At 37.5% G+C, this 17,313-nt stretch overlaps 1 protein-coding gene and 1 long non-coding RNA gene across 5 annotated transcripts; both read left to right on the forward strand.

Annotated features, from left to right (window-relative positions):
- Window positions 1–5,461: 5,461 nt before the first annotated feature.
- Window positions 5,462–6,919, forward strand: LOC149008072 (uncharacterized). 4 transcript variants are annotated; one of them, XR_016175224.1, is made up of 5 exons: window positions 5,462–5,488; window positions 5,668–5,683; window positions 5,786–6,006; window positions 6,188–6,234; window positions 6,315–6,919. It is a non-coding gene; the product is annotated as an uncharacterized LOC149008072 (long non-coding RNA). The 4 variants fall into 4 exon arrangements; XR_016175223.1 differs by lacking the exon at window positions 5,462–5,488 and having other exon boundaries at window positions 5,560–6,006; window positions 6,315–6,509; window positions 6,610–6,919; XR_016175225.1 differs by lacking the exon at window positions 5,462–5,488 and having other exon boundaries at window positions 5,560–5,676.
- A 7,860-nt stretch (window positions 6,920–14,779) lies between these two features.
- LOC149008073 (EPIDERMAL PATTERNING FACTOR-like protein 6) lies at window positions 14,780–16,920 on the forward strand. The gene is made up of 3 exons (XM_089166305.1): window positions 14,780–15,415; window positions 15,549–15,598; window positions 16,337–16,920. Exons 1-3 carry the CDS (start codon window positions 15,292–15,294, stop codon window positions 16,583–16,585), a joined length of 423 nt encoding a protein of 140 aa, XP_089022431.1. The 5' UTR covers window positions 14,780–15,291; the 3' UTR covers window positions 16,586–16,920.
- Window positions 16,921–17,313: the final 393 nt, after the last annotated feature.

A 17,313-nucleotide genomic window follows, 5' to 3' on the forward strand; every position in this document is an offset into this window, starting at 1 on the left:
TTCGTGACAGTATAAGGAGGCAGGATCAAGCAACCTTCTTACTTCCTTATTTGTATAAACTATGTGCTTTAGGGTTTAAGATAGAGCCTCAAGGGGTGTCAACTGATCAGGTTAAGGGCCTTTTTGGTATCACTTTTCATTCCTATTTTGAGAAAAAAATCGTCTTCACTACACATTTCTCTGTTGTGCACATTAATAAAGGGTTGAGATCAAAACGTTGATTTTAAGCGAAAAAGACCCAGTTTTGAGACTAGGTTAGCTTACACCTACCCATTTTCACAAGTCCAATTCAATCTCTCTTCATTCCCACGACCTCCTTATTGTTTGAGATTCATCCACTGTTCCTAGAATTGAGTGACAAAAGAAGGTTAAGAGAAAGGAACGAGTCAACAATGGTACTTCAGAAAGATCAATACATGAGGAACAAGTCAACAATGGTAGTTCAGTTATTCATTTTTTTTCTCATGCCTTCGTTGAATTTGATTTTCTATTTAAAATCAATTTGATTTTTTTTTCTCATGCCTTCGCTGAAGTTGAAGACCTAAAACTGAAACTACCATTGTCTTTGTAGAACATATTTAAAATTGAAATTTGTTTATATGAATTGCAAAGACACGCAAGCAACTCTACCATTGTCCATGAAAATCAAATGTAAAGAGCAATTAATCCTGATGCCTATTCCCAATCCTACTTCCAATTTTTGTTTTCAGCACTCTTACTTTTAGGTATGTCTACAAAATTTTCAAACTTGGTTTTTAATTTCAGCGACTCTCTGAGACGTCAATTTGAGAATTTATACTCAGTTGCTAAAACTTTAGTATCTGTTATCCTACGTAAAATCACACCTCTTGTTTTCGAGATAATTTGTTTTTTGACTTTGGATCATTTAAAAAATATTGAAGAATAGGGTTTGGCGTGGTTTGGGTTCCAAAGGATAAAAAAAATCCTCTACTGAGTTGCTTTTGCCACTTCAATATTTTTTGAATAAAATGCCACTGAATAAAAAGGAGTTCTCATGTGAAAATAGCAGTAAAGAAGAAAGCGATAAATGGGAAAAAGAAACGATGGAGGAAAAGGAGTGAGAGTTGAAGAGCCCTTGAATTGGGTTTTCAGAAATGGTCGGGTATAAGCTAATCGGGTCTCACAAATGGGTCATTTTCATTTAAAATTAAAATTTTAATCTCAACCCTCTATTTGACATATTCCACATGGCGCTCAATGTGCATAGCGGACGATTTTCTCTCTCTTTATTTTGCCTATCTAAAAGGAATCAATAAAAAAATTTGTCATAATGAGAAATTAAAAGTTTGGTAATTTTTGTTCAAAATGGTTATGGAATTGAAAATAAAGTTGTAAACCTCCTTAGAAATCAATACTAAGTTAACCTCTTTCTTTTTCTCTTGCAATCAATCGATTTTGCTATCTTAATTCTAGAAATCTCTAGCAACTTGCAATAAGCCCAGTATATATTCTCCATACTAATTTTTTTTTTTTTTATAATTTAGAGATTTTCTTAGATGAGAAAGAACTAGAAGAGATAGTGCGAAGAAGAGAAGTTGTAAACCAACGGGGTTGGTTCAAGTGGTAAGCAGCTTGGTCCGAGCAAGGTTTCGATATTGAAACCTTGTGAATGCAATGAGGTCGTGGGTTCGACTCTGAGTTGCAAGCCCAACACCTCTTAGTGAAGAGGTCGTGGGTTCGACTCTACTGAGGCATTCTAATATCATCATCCCCGGCTTAATAAGCCTCTTTGTACTCTTTGTATATAAAAAAAAAAAATCTAGATAACAACCCTTTTTTTTTTTTTTTTTTTTTTTTTTTAATTTTTAAGTTTGCATCACTAAAGGGTTGGCTTAATTGGCAATGAGCACCACCTCTTAGTGCAAGGAGGTCTGGGTTCAACTTTGCTTGGTAGTTCTTGTAATAGTCATTTGCTTTGATTGCTCAATCAGTAATGACCGGTGGCTCTTAGTGAAGACATCACGGGTTAGACGCTCCCAAGTGTTATGTAATAGTCCCCAACTCCTAATATAAGGCTACCAATTAACTTTAAAAAAAAAAAAAAATCCCCCCCCCCCCCCCCCCCCTCCCCCTTTTACATGTAAAAGCTCCCTTATAACAAGGAAAAAAAATTAATTTGCTTTTCATGACCTGGGTTGCAAGCCCAACATGATCACTCTTTCCATCTTAGCCCACTTAAGTTCATCCATACAAATCTTTGTAAACTTGACAATGTCTTTAACTGCTGGCTGGGTTAGGTCAGACCCTAACTAGTCAGGCTAGTTCCAGCCTCGAATTACTTGGCCCAATGGGTTAGGATCTCACATCAAGCAATATCCCAGTTAGTAGTGTGTAATGAATATTAATGTATAGATGAAACATGCAAGTCTCAGCTGCGGCTGTGGAAAACCTAACTGATGTAGTTGATCTGATGAACGACAGGGACCAAATGCAATTGCAAGAGTTAGATTTATCCCTGTGGGGCAATGATTGATTAGTTCTTCATATCCTCTGAGGGCATGCACATACACAGGAAGGGAACCCTCCCTTTTATGTCTATGTATGAGAAAGATGATAATGACAAGGCTTGGGTATTGATGCTCCATAACTTGTAGTAGTAAAAAGAAAGGTGGATACATAAAGGCTTATGGAGTTGAAACAGGTACACGTAAACAAGAGCTACATAACAAGGGACATGCATGGTCATATGGGACATCAACACTGTAGACAAGAGGTACCTTACAAATGACGACATGGGAAATGAATTAGCTTGCTACTCACCCCTCTTCAGGTCTCTTTCTCACTGTCTCTCTCTACACACTTTACTCCATCTCGGGTACAGACCCTTCAATATTTGGCTCTGATGTAGAAGTAAAATACAAAGATGGTCCCTGCACTATCCCACTCTTAGACCCTCGCTTTCGATTCTCATCCATTAATCTGCCTCTCTCTCTCTCTCTCTCTCTCTCTTAACACACATTAGACTTCCATCATAGCAAAGTAAGTGTCCCTAGATACCATCAAAGACAATGATCAATATCTCTTAGTAATTAAAGAGGTCGTGAATTTGACTCTCCCTAATTATTTATATAACAGTTCCTCTTTATATGTAGAAGCACCCTCTTCAACCATAACTTAAATTCAAAATTTACCCAACTGGTCCTAATAGTTAGCTTCCTTTTCATCCTCCTCTCATTTGGAAACAAGTTATGGGGTTACCATAATATGTTTTCATTTATTTATTTATTTATTTCTGAATTAGCTTTGCTTCCCCTCTGCAGTTCTCTCTCTGTGATGTCTTTCACTCGTCCCTACACAGCCCAACGCAGTCAATATCTTTGAGACACCCTTCATTATTTGGCCCTGAAGTAAAAATAGAATGTAGATGGCCTGCAATGTCCCATTCATTAAACCCTCTCTTTTTTTTTTTATCTCTCTTCTCTCTCTCTCTCTCTCCCCAAGCATACTGTCTAACGCCACAGCAATGTACCCAAATAGGGTGAGCTTGAGATTTGAAGTTCATCACTACATGCACTAGTTTTATCTTCAGCTTGAAAATGAGTTCACATTCCATTTTTATTTTCGCCTTTCCTTCTCAACGGCCCTTCATCACTACACTGTGTTCCATCTTCTCATTAGTTTCTTTTCTATCATAAATCAATTCATTTTGAAAGAAAAAAAAAATATTAGAACTCCTAAGTAGGATATATTTTACTAAGTTTTCTCATCATGCATGAATTCGGTCCCCCTTTTACACTACAAGAAAAGGTAGAATTAGTGACATTTAATTAGTGGCGGTTTTTGATAAACCGACACTAATAATGGATATTTAGTGGCGGTTTTTAATAAACCGTCACTAATTAGAAAAAAAAACACGGGCTCCATATGGGATGCACATGGGTTGAGGAAAGATCTAGGGTTTTATTGGCGGTTTTATAAAACAGTCGGTAATTATTAAAACATCAGTGACGTTTGTTCGATTACCGCCGCTAAATATCAAATATCAGTGGCCTTTTCTATATTACCGTGACTAAATATATTAATATTTAGTGGCGTTTATATATTACCGCCACTGAAGATAAATATTGCAGCGGTTCATAACCCTAGACTTTTACCGCCGGCTTTTACCTCAATACTCCCGCCCAATCCCGCGTCAATTTTTCACTATTTTCCGTTCGATTTACATTTTCAGCTTCTCAAATCTCAACTCAGTTTGTTTTTTATTTCAGACGACAGCTTCAGAACTCAGAGAGATCGATAGGACTTTCAAGGTGAGAAATCCACTCGAAATTTTGGATCAGCTTCGGCACTCGCAAGCTTACGGTGACCATACCCGAGGTTCTTCCCTGGACAAACCGGTTCTGTTCTGCGTGGGAGAGGGAAGCCAAGAGAGCAGCAGAGTAGAAAGAGAGGAATCGAGAGAAAGTCATGATTGATTTATTAGTGACCACTTACAGAGTTGAGTAAATGGTTTGTGGTTTGAGGAAGTTATGCGCAGCTGGTTTGTTCAAAAGAGAATGTCAGTGGCTAACTAGATCTGCAATCGAAGCAAAGAAATACTCGTGTTTGGACTTTGAAGGAGACGTCTTGATGGTTGGAACTTCTAAGCCCTCAACTGCTTCGACTTATCAAGTGCACCGAATGGAGCTATCTTATCTCTTTTTCTCTCTTTTCTACTCTCTTCGAATTTCTTTTCTCGATTCGCTCTCTGCGATTTAGGGTTTCTTGTTCGTCATCTCCGCTCTCTGCCTTTTTGCATCAGGTATTGATCGTTCTCTTTTTCTCTTTCTCTTATGTCGGTTTATTGATTGTTTGTTTATCTCTGAATAATTGAAACAAAACCATGTAAAGTGCATGAAAAGGTATTCCATATGCTGTTGAGTATGTATAGATAATTACAGAACCAGATTGTTAATTAAGGTGTTCCATCTTGTTTGTTATTAAGGTTTGTTAATTTAATTTTGGGTTCTAGTTATAAGAATTCACATGGTGACACGTGAGCAGATACCGAAGATTTGGGGGTGTGTGGTATGTCATTTAGTAGGTGATGAACAGGCATGAGTTGGTTCTTTTGTTCATTCAAGCACTCAAAGCTGGAGGAGAAGGAGGGATTAGGGAAGTAAGTGTCTATTAGTGACATGATATTTCATTAAAGGGTTGTTAATTTGAAAGTTGGAATATTCTAAACCTTATCCGGTTGATGAAAAAATATGTTTATTGGGTTGTTAGTTGTTTAACAATTTTTATTTCTAGTTTAGCTCATATGATGCATTTAACAAAGAGAAGCAATTAAAGGGTCATCTCTAGTGATGGATTTCAGAAAAGTTTTAGAAATTCAAATTCAGATTTGGAACTGTAACAAAAAGAACAGAGGGCAGAGTGTTGATCTGTTTTCAAATTCAAATAGGCATAGTTGGACTGGGAGATACGGGGCATATATATTGGGATAGCAGTTGCAGGAGGAAGGACAAACAAGAAAGGAAACAAGGTGAGTAGAATAAATAATCTAACTTTGAATCTCCGTTTCTTTCCCTTTCTGTTGTTTTTAATGTCTTAGCTGAAGCATATAAATGCTTTTGTGAAAGAATATACTAATAGCTCTATTTCTTCTTCTTATCTGTTGGTCTTTCACTGATTGTTCAATTCATTGCTTCTACATTGGAGCAGTTTACCTTGGTAAGAGGTAGTAACAACTTCTATTTCCATCTTCCTGTCTTTTCGTTTTGTCATGTTAATCTTTCTCTGGGATTAAATACTTACTACTTTCTTGTTTATCCACTGGCAGAGCTATCTAAGAAACTTAAATTCCTTGTCAGCCAAGGTGGTTGTGGAACTAGCAAACGAAAATTAAATCCAAGCTGGAGTGTTGTGCCATCCTTCATTTGTCGATGTAGATGACATCAAGGGTATTAAATTTGACAACAAATTCAAGATCATTTCTTTATTTCATCAAATCTGTTCATCTTTTACGTGAAACTGGGTTATGTGCAGAGCTTTAATCTACAGGTAAATAGCCTGGTCACCAGTCATGCAACTGTTCTTAGGAACGATTGTTCAGTCTTGACATACTTTTTCCTGTTTTCTTCTGCAATGAACTCTCTTAGCTGTTTTTTTGTTTTTGGTTTTGTTTGATGAATGCTGTAAACCTGCTTGGTATATCACCTCTAATTCTTTTCATTGTCTCTAGCAATTGGAGCAATATTTTCTGCAGCCGATTATGTTTGCACCCTGCAGGTATGTGAAGTTTTAAGAATCAGTCGTCGCTGTTTTGTTACAACAGCTCATTGTTATATTAATTCCATCTGATGGTGCAGGTTCTCAATCAGGATGAGACACCTTTACTCTATAGTCTAGTATTTGGGGAAGGTGTTGTTAATGATGCCACCTCAGTGGTGCTCTTTAATGCAATCCGGAGCTTTGATCTCTCGCACATTGACACCAGCATCGCTTTAAAGTTTGTTGGCAATTTCCTTTATTTATTTATATCAAGCACCTTGCTGGGAGTGATTGTGAGTCTCTCTCTCTGTCTGTCTCTTTCTCTCTATTAGCCCCCTGAATTTGTTGGACCATCCTGTTAGAACCTCCATTTACATTATTATTGCCTTGTAGGCTGGATTGCTAAGTGCATTCATTATTAAGAAGTTGTAATATGGAAGGTATGCAATTTGTTTAATTTTTTTTCTTTAATATTTCTTGTCATTCTTCTATCTTTGGTTGAACATTCTATTTCGTGTTTACTGTCAGCTTTCATCTGCAATACTTATGGTCTATCTGTATTTAGCTTTACCTTTTAAATGGGAGTGGGGGAATAAGTTTTAGAAAAAGATTTAAGGTGGAATGTCTGTCAACCTTGTAATGATGCACATACAAGAGTGTACTTTCATATCAGTGCTGGGTACTGTTTCACAGTTTTTTTTTTTTTTGTGTGGTGGTTGTTGTTGGGGAGAGGGGTGTAGGGAGGGGGTTTCTTCGATCCTAACTGTAGCTTCTTATCAACCTATTGGTTCCCAGCCACTGCTTTCTACAGCTTACTCATACTTTTCTCAATGACAACTAGTTTCTTGCAGCTCATCAGGGTCATGTCTTTATTGTCTAGCATGAATAAAAATTATAATGGTATGCCATGCAAGTCATTTGCAATTTATTTTCTATCAATACTCTAATAGCTTTTGTTCTTGTGACTTCTAGGCACTCTACTGATCGTGAGTTGCACTTCGATACTCTGGCCTACCTTTCCTATATGTTGGCTGGGTAAAATATTCTCTCTTATGTTGTGTGAGCCTTATTGAATGCTTCTGCTCTGGATTATTTTCCAAAATTCAGTACCTACACGCCCTATTGCAAATTTTTTTGCAGCTGTTCTACTTGAGTTGTATTCTTACTGTATTCTTCTGTGGATTGTCATGTCCCACTATACCTGGCATAATGTGACAGAGAGTTCAAGAGTCACCACAAAGTATGTTGAATGTACCTGTAATTTTGTTTTGCCTTACTGATGATTTAAACTAGTTATTCTTACATATGGGCTGTCTTTACTATTTTTGCAGGCATGCTTTTGCAATATTGTCATTTATTGCTGAGATATTTATCTTTTTTTATGTTGGTATGGATGCATTGGACATTGAGAAGTGGAGGTTTGTGCAATAGGTAGGTTTATGTATGTACCCTTATGTCATTGAGCTACATGTAAATAAGATCTAGTAATCATTTTGACTTCATGTTTTTCACTTTTTCTTGTTGTTGAATACTTCTTATTCTCTTTCTCTGTACTTCTTTTATATTTTTGAATGTTAGCCATTGAATTTCAACTTACAGCCTTACAGGACTACTCAGTTCATAAGTTGCAATAGAACTGCTTTTATTTATAACTTTAGATTTTTATTTACTTATATTAAATCCTGTAACTTGAATACCTCTTATTGATGGTAGCTTAGTGGGGGAACGGGGGAGCTTTTTATTCTTGTGACACATTGTTTCGTTCATCATTATACTCTTATTCATCCTTTTCTTGGGCTTTTTGTTTACTTTTTTTTTGATCTTCTTTATTATTCATTCCTCCAGGACTCCATGCCCTGCTATCTTATATGACTTCTGTGATCTGATTTTTGCTTACACTCTTTTTTTCTGTTCTTTGTTTCAGGTTATTGTAGCTTTCCTTTTTGTTACTGCTTTTCTTTGCTCTTGCCTTCTTTTACTTTGCCTTTGTTGGATGCTTACTCTCATCCTGTATACAGGGTTTACATCTGCCCTTCATGCTTATTCTGTGCACCTGTCTTGCTCTTTTGGAGTTTTCTTAATTTTTTCTTTCATTTTCTGGATGAGAATCCCCATGACACTGAAACCGATTTTTTTCCCTGTGTTATGTTAGACCAGAAGCCCAGGCTTTCCTCCTTCTGTGCTGCTTGTATATGGTCTTTGTTCCTGATCACGTTAACACAGTTTCTCTTCTTCTGTCTGACTTATAGGATAAATTCTTCTTTTCTATTCCTTGTGGGTGTCTCTTGTTATGCAACTGCCTCCTTGGGTTTCTGATTCTTGCTCGTGGATGATTAGGAGATTCGCAAACCTATGCGACTTTCTTTCACACCTTGTATATGAACCACCTGACTGAGCACTTGCCTAATTGTTCGGTTCTGTGTTCAACCAGACTACTTTGGTTGTTCTCCAATTCCTGGCAGTTGCCATTGTCCTTTGTTTTCTACTCCTAGTTCAGTGATTTCCTTGTTCCTTTGTTATATGTCTTGGTTGCCTTTTGCTTGGGAATGTGCGAGCCCTTCACTGGATAGGTTTTCTACTTCTTCTTCCTCTGTTTTCTGCCATCTACATCCACTTTGTAACCAGTTTTCTTCCATTTCCAGGTTGGATCAGTTAGAGTTTGTTTTAGTTTTATGGTTTCTCTTCCTTCTCCACAATTTTTGTGCTTTGTTTGTTTTTGGTGATGTGCTTTACCTAAAAAAAGAGGTGGGTACAACTTACATTAAGCCTTTTACGTTTCTTACCTAGCTCTGCTTTGTTCCATTCGTAGTTTGAATCATACCCAGATATTTCTTCATTTAATCAATCAGCTCATTGTTAATCTTGATGAGTGCTCTTGATTTTTTTTTCATTTTTCACCTATATGCGATAGACATCTCAAAATTTGCAGTTTCATCATTCTCTTATATGTTAGAACCATTATTTGTTCTGGAAATAATGACATCACTTGTTGTATTTTCTTTTTATATATAAATTATTGAACAAAGAGAGATTTTTGGAAAAGATTAGTTTACACGGTTTCGTTGTTTGTTTCTTTTATTTCTTCTTTGTCTTTTCTTTCCTGACTCCGCTATTCTTTTTTCGACTTCATCTGAATTCACTCACTTTGGGAACAACCCTGGCCTTGCCTTCCTCCCCATTCTGCTGTTTGTTTTTTTTTTCTCTTATCTCTCGTGGTTGTTCTTGTTTCTTTTGTGACTACTCCCTATACTGAACTATTGTTGATTCTACTTGGCTTTTGTTGTTCATTGGACTAGTACTACTTTCTTTTGGTTTGCCATAGAACTCAATCTGAGAGAGGAGGAAGAGTTCTGTTGTTGCACTATTTTCAGTTTCCAAAATTTTGATCCGTTATCATCCACATGGCTTCTTCTTGAGATCTTTATTAATTTGTCCCTTTATTTCTTGGGGCTTCTTGGGGTTTCTATTCTTGGCTTGCCTCTGGAGGGCGGTTTGGCTTGTGCTGGTCTGGTCCTTGTGGGGAGAGCTCGGTCTGTTCCTTGGGTTTTTTCTCTCTTTTTTTCCTTGGTTCCCCCTCTTTCTGGTGCCTTCCTATTTTTCTTTCTCTTATAGCTCAGTAGATGATCTTTCGACCAATACCTAATCATTCTCAAGTTAAAAGAAATTAGGCATCTTTGAGTGCCTTTTAGAACCAATGGTCATCTCTTGTTTGAAAGGACTTCTAAGTACTTTCAATGTGGTTAATCTGGTCATTTGTAATATTTGTAATATTTGTAATCTTTTTGCAGCCACCTAAACAACAATTCAGTTTTGGGAGAATTCTACCTAAACTTTCCAATCTAACAACTCTTTTTCACTTGTGAGTTCATATAGGATCTTGAGAAGTTCATATTATACCTTTAAATTTTAGTTTAGTTATTTCATAGTCTACAGAGATAGATATTCTAGTCTATTTAAGTTTCTCTCTTATGTTTTTCTTGTTTATGATGTTAATGTTCACAGGTACTACACACTTTGCTAGGCCAAACTAGACCAAGGTTTTCTCAAATGTAGCTATTAGACATGAAGGAGCAAAGATTTGTAAGTCAAATAAGCAAACCCATTAATCCCTTTAAAAATGGTGAAGATTGTTCAACCACTACTATTCCTATATTGTTCAGGTTCATGAGTGTATCAAACCAGACTACTTTGGTTGAGTTCTCCAAATCCTGGGACAGTATAGCACAATTAGTCGCTTTGTTTTCTACTCCTAGTTCAAGTAGAAATGTTGCTTTGTGAGGTTTTTAAATTCACTGAAGGTGCAAGTACTCCCAGTCTTGATTGCAATCTAATTTTCAGTTTAGTTTTCGTAGGACTTTATTTTGATCTCTTTATATACCGTGTAGGGATGCTCAGCAGTATTACAACTTTGATTAATAATGTCTTGAGTTGCCTTAATTGGCTTGAGGAATGTGCAAGAGACCCTTGCGACTGAGATAGGTTTTCTCCTTCTTCCTTAAAGTTTTCCAGGTGAGAAGGCATTTTAGGCCTGAGTTTCTAGATCCACTCTCTGGTGATATATACATAGGATCCATGTGTTTATCTTACTAGGCTTTAAACCCTTTGATTGTTTTTCAGCCTCTGGGTTTGTACTTTTGCTATATGGTTCTTGTTCTTCCACGCACATGGTAATAGCTATACATTGTTTCTATGCTAAAGCATTTCTATTTTCATAAATCATCTCTACATATATATAGCGTGTGTTCTTATTGCAGGTTAGGAAGAAAGGAGTGCGACGTTTAGATCACCCAAGTGCCAAATTCGTGTCGTTTTTTTCTTCAAGTAGAGTACTACATGTAGTTTTTGTATATTTGTATACAAGTTGACTTGATTAATAAGTATTGTATTATTTTTCTTAAATTGTGTTCTTTGAATACTTTTAGCTTTTTTGAATTTTCTTTGTATTCATGTATTTGTATTATCTTTTAGGAATAAATGTAATAATAGCAAATACAGGGGAACTTTTTTTTTAAAAAATTAATCTAATTGGTGGCGGTAAAATAAAACCGCCACTAATTAGAGGGAAATAAAGAGTAAACACAATACAAATTCGAACACATTTTGTGGCGGTTTATATTAAACCGCCACTAAATAGCCCATCACTCGTGGCGGTTCTATTTTAAACGACACTAAATTTGACACAATTGGTGGCGGTTTTCTATTTACCGCCACTAAATGGCCTTATTTTCTATCCGCAAAACATAATTAGCGGCGGTAATATCCGTCGGGGTATATATGATTAGTGGCGGTTTAATAAAACCGCCACTATTTGCACGTTACACGCGCGGTACCGAAAACCGCCACTATTAAATGGCTGCGGCACATTCCGTGGCGGATTTGTGGCGGTTTAAAAAACCGCCATCATTTAATTGGTGGCGGTTTTTGGCACTTCTAGTGGCGGAAAAAACCGCCACTAAAGGCAATTTTTTTTGTAGTGTTACCAATGTAAGGAGGTTACATGCATCACCTTTGATCACTGATAAGGATAAGAACTTAAGTTCATAAAAATATAGTTCATCCACAGCAAGGATAGAGATATCTACTTGGATGTTGCAACAGAAAAGGAAAATTGATAGACAAGGATCCCATAGTATCTTAGAAAATTATCAATGAGAAAGGGACACCATGATATTTTCTCCACCTAAACCCAACAGGATAGTCATTATTAAATTTTTTGATGTGCACATGAAAATATACTTTGTTTGTTTGTTTTAAGAAATCTACTAATTGTGAGAGTGATCTCCATTGAAAGAGTACAGGCTAATTAAAGATGGTGGGCATATATGCTTTTCCATGTTTTTGGTTTCAAGCTATATTAGATACTAGAACTGAGAAAGCAAGATTGGTGCTGGAGATTCTCCAGTCTTGACTCTCCTGACCCAGGAATAAGTGTGTGAGGAGTAAAAGATGGATCAATTAGTTCCAAGAAAATGGATGGAAGGGTAAACCTGTCAAGTCAGGAAAACAAATAATTGGGGGCAGGGAGGTAGAGAAAGACACATTGGCTGCTGGGCTCTGCGGCACACCTGGGGTATCCCCATGCTGTTGTCGGGAAAGTGGGAAACCCAACATCAGTTTTACACTTTTACATCCTTACCCTCTCAGTGTCTTCCCTACCCTTTCCCAGCAGTTGCTTTCCTAGGCAGGGAGACAGGATTATTAATATATTTTTTTTATCACAGAAAATGAAAATATATTACTTAAAATAGATATATGAGTTACAGGTCTGCTCACTACTAAATTCATTAGTGCTGCTATGACTATATGCAGCCCATAATGCTAACTGAGTCCAGTTTGATAGAAGTGATAAGGATTTAAAACTACAAAAAGTTGCTCCATGATAGTTAGTCAAAATACTAATCAAGTTTGATGTCAAGTGCATTGGCCAGGCTTGTTGGCACGGTTTAGGCAGCAATTCAAACACCATTTCCAAGTTGCACCAGATTTCGTGTGGTCTTATAGCCATAGCTGATGTTATAGATAAGCCTTCTTGAATTGCCCCTAACAATGCCTTCATGCTGTCATTGCCTTCGAATCTCCTTGTTGTCAGATGATAAAGATTTCCTCTATCTACAATCCCCAAACACCATCCTGATCCGTTCAGAAGTTTGTTAGATACCCCTGCACATAACAAAGTGGGTAAGTGGATAGTTTTGATATAAGACTGAAAATCATATTCCATCAATGGGCATGACATAAACAAATTCTCAAGCTCCATATCCTGTCCTACATCAGAGAGATTAGAGTTCCACAGCTTATATTCATTTACCCATCTATTAACACTGGTTAAGATGTTGTATGGGTTAGGTTTTTGTTTTTTGAAAAAAACCCTATTTCTCTCTTTCCAAATAAAATAACATTGTATTATAAAATTCAGAAAGAACCACTGTTTCATTCTTTTGTCTAGCTCTGTGTTAGCCAGCATACTCCTGCATAGATGTAGAATTGAACATTGGGTCAAATGTTCAGTTCTTAATCCAATCTCTCCTGCAGCCCAAACCCTTTTGGACCATTCACATGAGAGGAAAACATGCCAATTTGTCTCTGCCTTGTTGCCGCAAAATTCACAGAGAGGAATCGTGTCTGACCATTTGGATAAAACACTCTTAACTGGTAGCCCTGCATTCACAAGACGTCAAAAAAAGCTTTTAAATTTAGGGTGTAAAGGAAGTTTCCAGAAAAATTTCCACCACGAGGTAAACTCATTTTGACCAGTTGGGTATTTTTGTTTCAACAATGCTTGCCCCGCCAGCTTGGCAGAGAACTCGCCATTGAATCCAAGTAATGATACCCATCTGTCAGGAACACAGGAAAGAGATAATTCAGATATCTCAGAGGAAATGTTTTCAGAGTTTGTTAGATGTGAGAGATACTCCCTGTTCATCTGAACATTTCTGACCATTTCGGCCACAGTGAGATCATGGAACCAAATGTTTTCTTTATGGTGTGTTGAGGATATGCTGCAAGCCTCGAGCCTCCATGGGTCAAACCAGAAAAGTTTTTCATTACCATTTCCCACCTTTCTCAAAACCATTTGTTCTAATTGTGGTAGGATACCGCAAATACTTTTCCATGTCCACGATCCAGTCTTTTTTCTTACTCTTGGATCAAATACACTAGTCTTGGGAAAGTATTGTCAAATATTGATCTATCATATATGGAAAGAGGGCTAGAAGAGAGATTTCAAAAAAATTTGGAAAAGAAATAAAGGAATATTTGGAAAATTAAGGGAAAATTTCGAAGAAATTTCAAAGAAAAGGGAAATTTTAAAAAAATTGGGTCCCTGAACTTTGGGTAGTTCTGCCCCTGCTAGGGACTATAAGAGTATAAGTTTATTACTGGAGAGATACCAAAAACTTGCTCCTATGTTTACTCTTTAATGTACTCATATATATAAATTTACAAATAAATGGGAACCAAATAAGTGGTAGGATTTTACAAGAGCAATGGGAAGTTGCCACTTGCTATCTTCCATAGCCAAAGGCCCTACTTGCCCAACAATCCTTTCTTGGTTTCTTTTAATCTAGGAAAAGGACAAAAGGAGAGTGAAAATTTTCTAATTTCTCTATTTCCCAGAACTGAACTCCTTAGCAGTGGTTTTCACCTATTCATCACTCTTGACCAACTGAACAAGACTGTTGTTTTGGTTACCATATTCTGTAACCCAGAGGCCACCTGACTTGGTGGGCAGAGCACGATAACATACCATTTTGATGTAAACAAACAATGGCTACAAGCCTACAAGTAGGTAAAGGTAATTTCGTGAATCTGGTTACTAACTTCCTATAATTTGCAAATGCACTGTTTTGGGATACTGAGGAAGGGCAGAACTGTCCTTTTACGAAGCTGGTGATAAATGTCTAGAAAGAGTTAAAGAACGACAGATATACTTTTGTTTGCTTTCTTTGGAGAACAGAGTAATATGTGTTTTTGTGGTGTGGTTCCAAGTTTGAATGGAGGGTATGCTTTTCTCTCTCTCTCTCTCTCTACTAATACTACTATTCCAAGTTCCAACTCTATAGTTTTCTTGCTTGGAAAGATTGGCTCTGAGTAAGTGTGCATGAGAGAGAGAGACAGAGAGGCACACTGAGTAGTATTATTATGGTCGATATGTGTCAATATATACAGAGAAAGAAATATTAAATTGTGTGTTGTCTGCTTAATGTAATCACTAGGATCTGAGATTTTCTCAGAGAGGTCCAGCAGTTTGATCTGCATAGTTTATTAGGCGAATTCACCAACGAAAGCTCATGTTTTGTGGGTGTTTGTCCCACAGAGGGTGAGAGAGGGAAAAAGGGGAGATAAAGGGTGAAGTTTCAGGGTAGTATTGAGGTGTAAGGGAATGGTTTATACTGACAAACATCAAAAGAAGGGGCCATGATTTTCCTGTAGGGCGCAAACTGTAGATCTCGAGAAGGTCACTAACACATCCAGGAGAGAGAGAGAGAGAGAGAGAGTAGGGAGACATTTAGGCAGGGAAAACAGCGAAAGAGAGGGATCAATAAGTGGGCTTGCTTGAGCTACAGGTATCTCATCATGGATTTAAAGAGAAGTATGCAGAAGTTCATGTCCAGAAAGCTTCTTTTTTACTTGGCTTCCCTCTGTTTCTTCTCCGTTTGTGCTCTGCTCAGCACCAACGCCCGCAAGCCTCTCTGTTCAGGTGAGTGATTAATACCCATCTCATGTTTCCACCAAATTTAGCAAGTTCTAACATCCACACCACTCATTGCTGCCAAATTTAGCAGCTTTTCCTTCCAAATCTCTGCTTATCATTCTTATTACTGTATTTGCAGACACCATTGGAACTCAATTGGGTAAAGCCACAGCGAAACATAATTCTCAGGTACGTCTACTAAGAGCTCCTTCGAACTTCATTCTCTAATCTCATCACCTTTCCACAACTCAACCCAGGCTTTCTGATAGCAGAGCCAAGATTTCTGCCATGAAACACACAGAAAAGCAGGTTTTTACTTCTAATTCCGGAGATGCCTTTTCCTGGCTCTACATTGGCCTATCTCTTAGCCTGAAACTTTGTATTCGATCCTGAAGCCGTTGGATTTAAGGAAACAGCTTGTCCACGTCATATCTAATGGCTCAGATCACGTCAGTGCATTACAACGCATTAGACGAAATCAAGATAGCTTTGTTTTTTTTGGTAGATCTTTCAAAATTTGGGGCATCGGTAACATGCGCTGATTGGGTTCAGCGCCTTAACCGGAACCCAGTTTATGTTACTGGTAAGGAGTTAGGCTGCCACGGTGCCACCCCGTGAACTCTGGAATCTGACCTCAACCCACAAAAATATAAAAGAAAATTTCTGGAATCTGAATACAAACCAAACATGAAATATTCTCTACAGCTAGCAGCCCTAGGGTTGCCTTCTCGTGATGTTGTTTTGGTACGTACACGAGCAAAAGATTTCTGCATGCCTTGTCTGCTTTTATGATTGGTTTGACAAGGTTTACAGAAGCTCAGATTTAGATCATCTACCTCCAACTTTCTGCTCTGTTTTGATTCTCTCCAGCCTTATTAGAGAATATTACTTTTTGATTCAATAACTAGCCTATTTGATGCAAAACAGGAGTTTGACAGTAGAGTGACTATGGAAGATGGAGAAAGCAGCAAATGGGGGCTTCCATTGATGGGTTTAAAGAGGAGATGCCTGCTGAGAGGAGTTGGGTCTTCGCCACCTCGATGTACGTCAAAATGTGGCAAGTGTACGCCGTGTAAGCCGGTTCACGTGCCGGTGCCACCGGGAACACCTGTGACGGCGGAGTATTATCCAGAAGCTTGGAGGTGCAAATGTGGGAACAAATTGTACATGCCCTAAGAGAACTACAACTTTCTTGAATCAGAAAGTTTGAGTCTAGCATCTCCACTTTGGTGGTTGTTGTGTAAAGATTACCAGCAAATTGTTGCCTATCTATGTGATGTTGGACTACACTCTTCAAGTTTGGATTTGTAGGAGTTGTAATGGATGATGTGCAAGCTAATTAAGAGATATATATGATATTCTTATGTAATGCCGTTGTTGAGGTGTACTTTCACCAAAAAAAAAAAAAAAGTGTACTATTTTGATTTCATATACCTCAGAAAACATAGATGAAAGCTGACCAACAACGTCGAGAAATTATTTCATGCAAAGAAGAGAGAGACAGAAAGACTATTAACACAACCTAGCTTCACAATAAATTCAAAAACTCTTCTCTCTTATTTCTAGTGGAACCTAGAGAGACGATTCATATGCATGAAGACTCGAAGATTATTTACACCAATAGAGCTTCGTCAATTGTAGCAGCAATAATTTAATCTAGAAAAGTGCTAGCAACTCCTCCCCCAAAACATATAAATGCATCAAATGTCTTCAACTCCTCCCCCAAAACATGTAAAACGCATCAAATGTCTTTCTTTTATTTTATTTAATTTTTTTTTTTGGGGGGGGGGTCAAACATGGTGGCTTTCCTCTTTAAGTCTGAATGCATGTGTAGTAGGGTATGTGTGTAACAAATTTGTCTTTAATAATATTTTTCTACCACCCATAAGGAGACCATTACTATC

This window comes from Hakea prostrata, chromosome 8 (assembly GCF_041222555.1).
Source record: "Hakea prostrata isolate BN-2017 chromosome 8, UWA_Hpros_2, whole genome shotgun sequence".
Lineage (NCBI taxonomy): Eukaryota > Viridiplantae > Streptophyta > Magnoliopsida > Proteales > Proteaceae > Hakea > Hakea prostrata.

What these genes read in the sequence shown, in the direction of transcription:
- LOC149008073 (XM_089166305.1), top strand. Translation starts at nt 15,292, where the DNA reads ATGGATTTAAAGAGAAGTATGCAGAAGTTCATGTCCAGAAAGCTTCTT. An exon ending in CCGCAAGCCTCTCTGTTCAG is followed by an intron (nt 15,416 to 15,548) that starts GTGAGTGATTAA and finishes CTGTATTTGCAG; the next exon opens with ACACCATTGGAACTCAATTG. An exon ending in CAGCGAAACATAATTCTCAG is followed by an intron (nt 15,599 to 16,336) that starts GTACGTCTACTA and finishes GATGCAAAACAG; the next exon opens with GAGTTTGACAGTAGAGTGAC.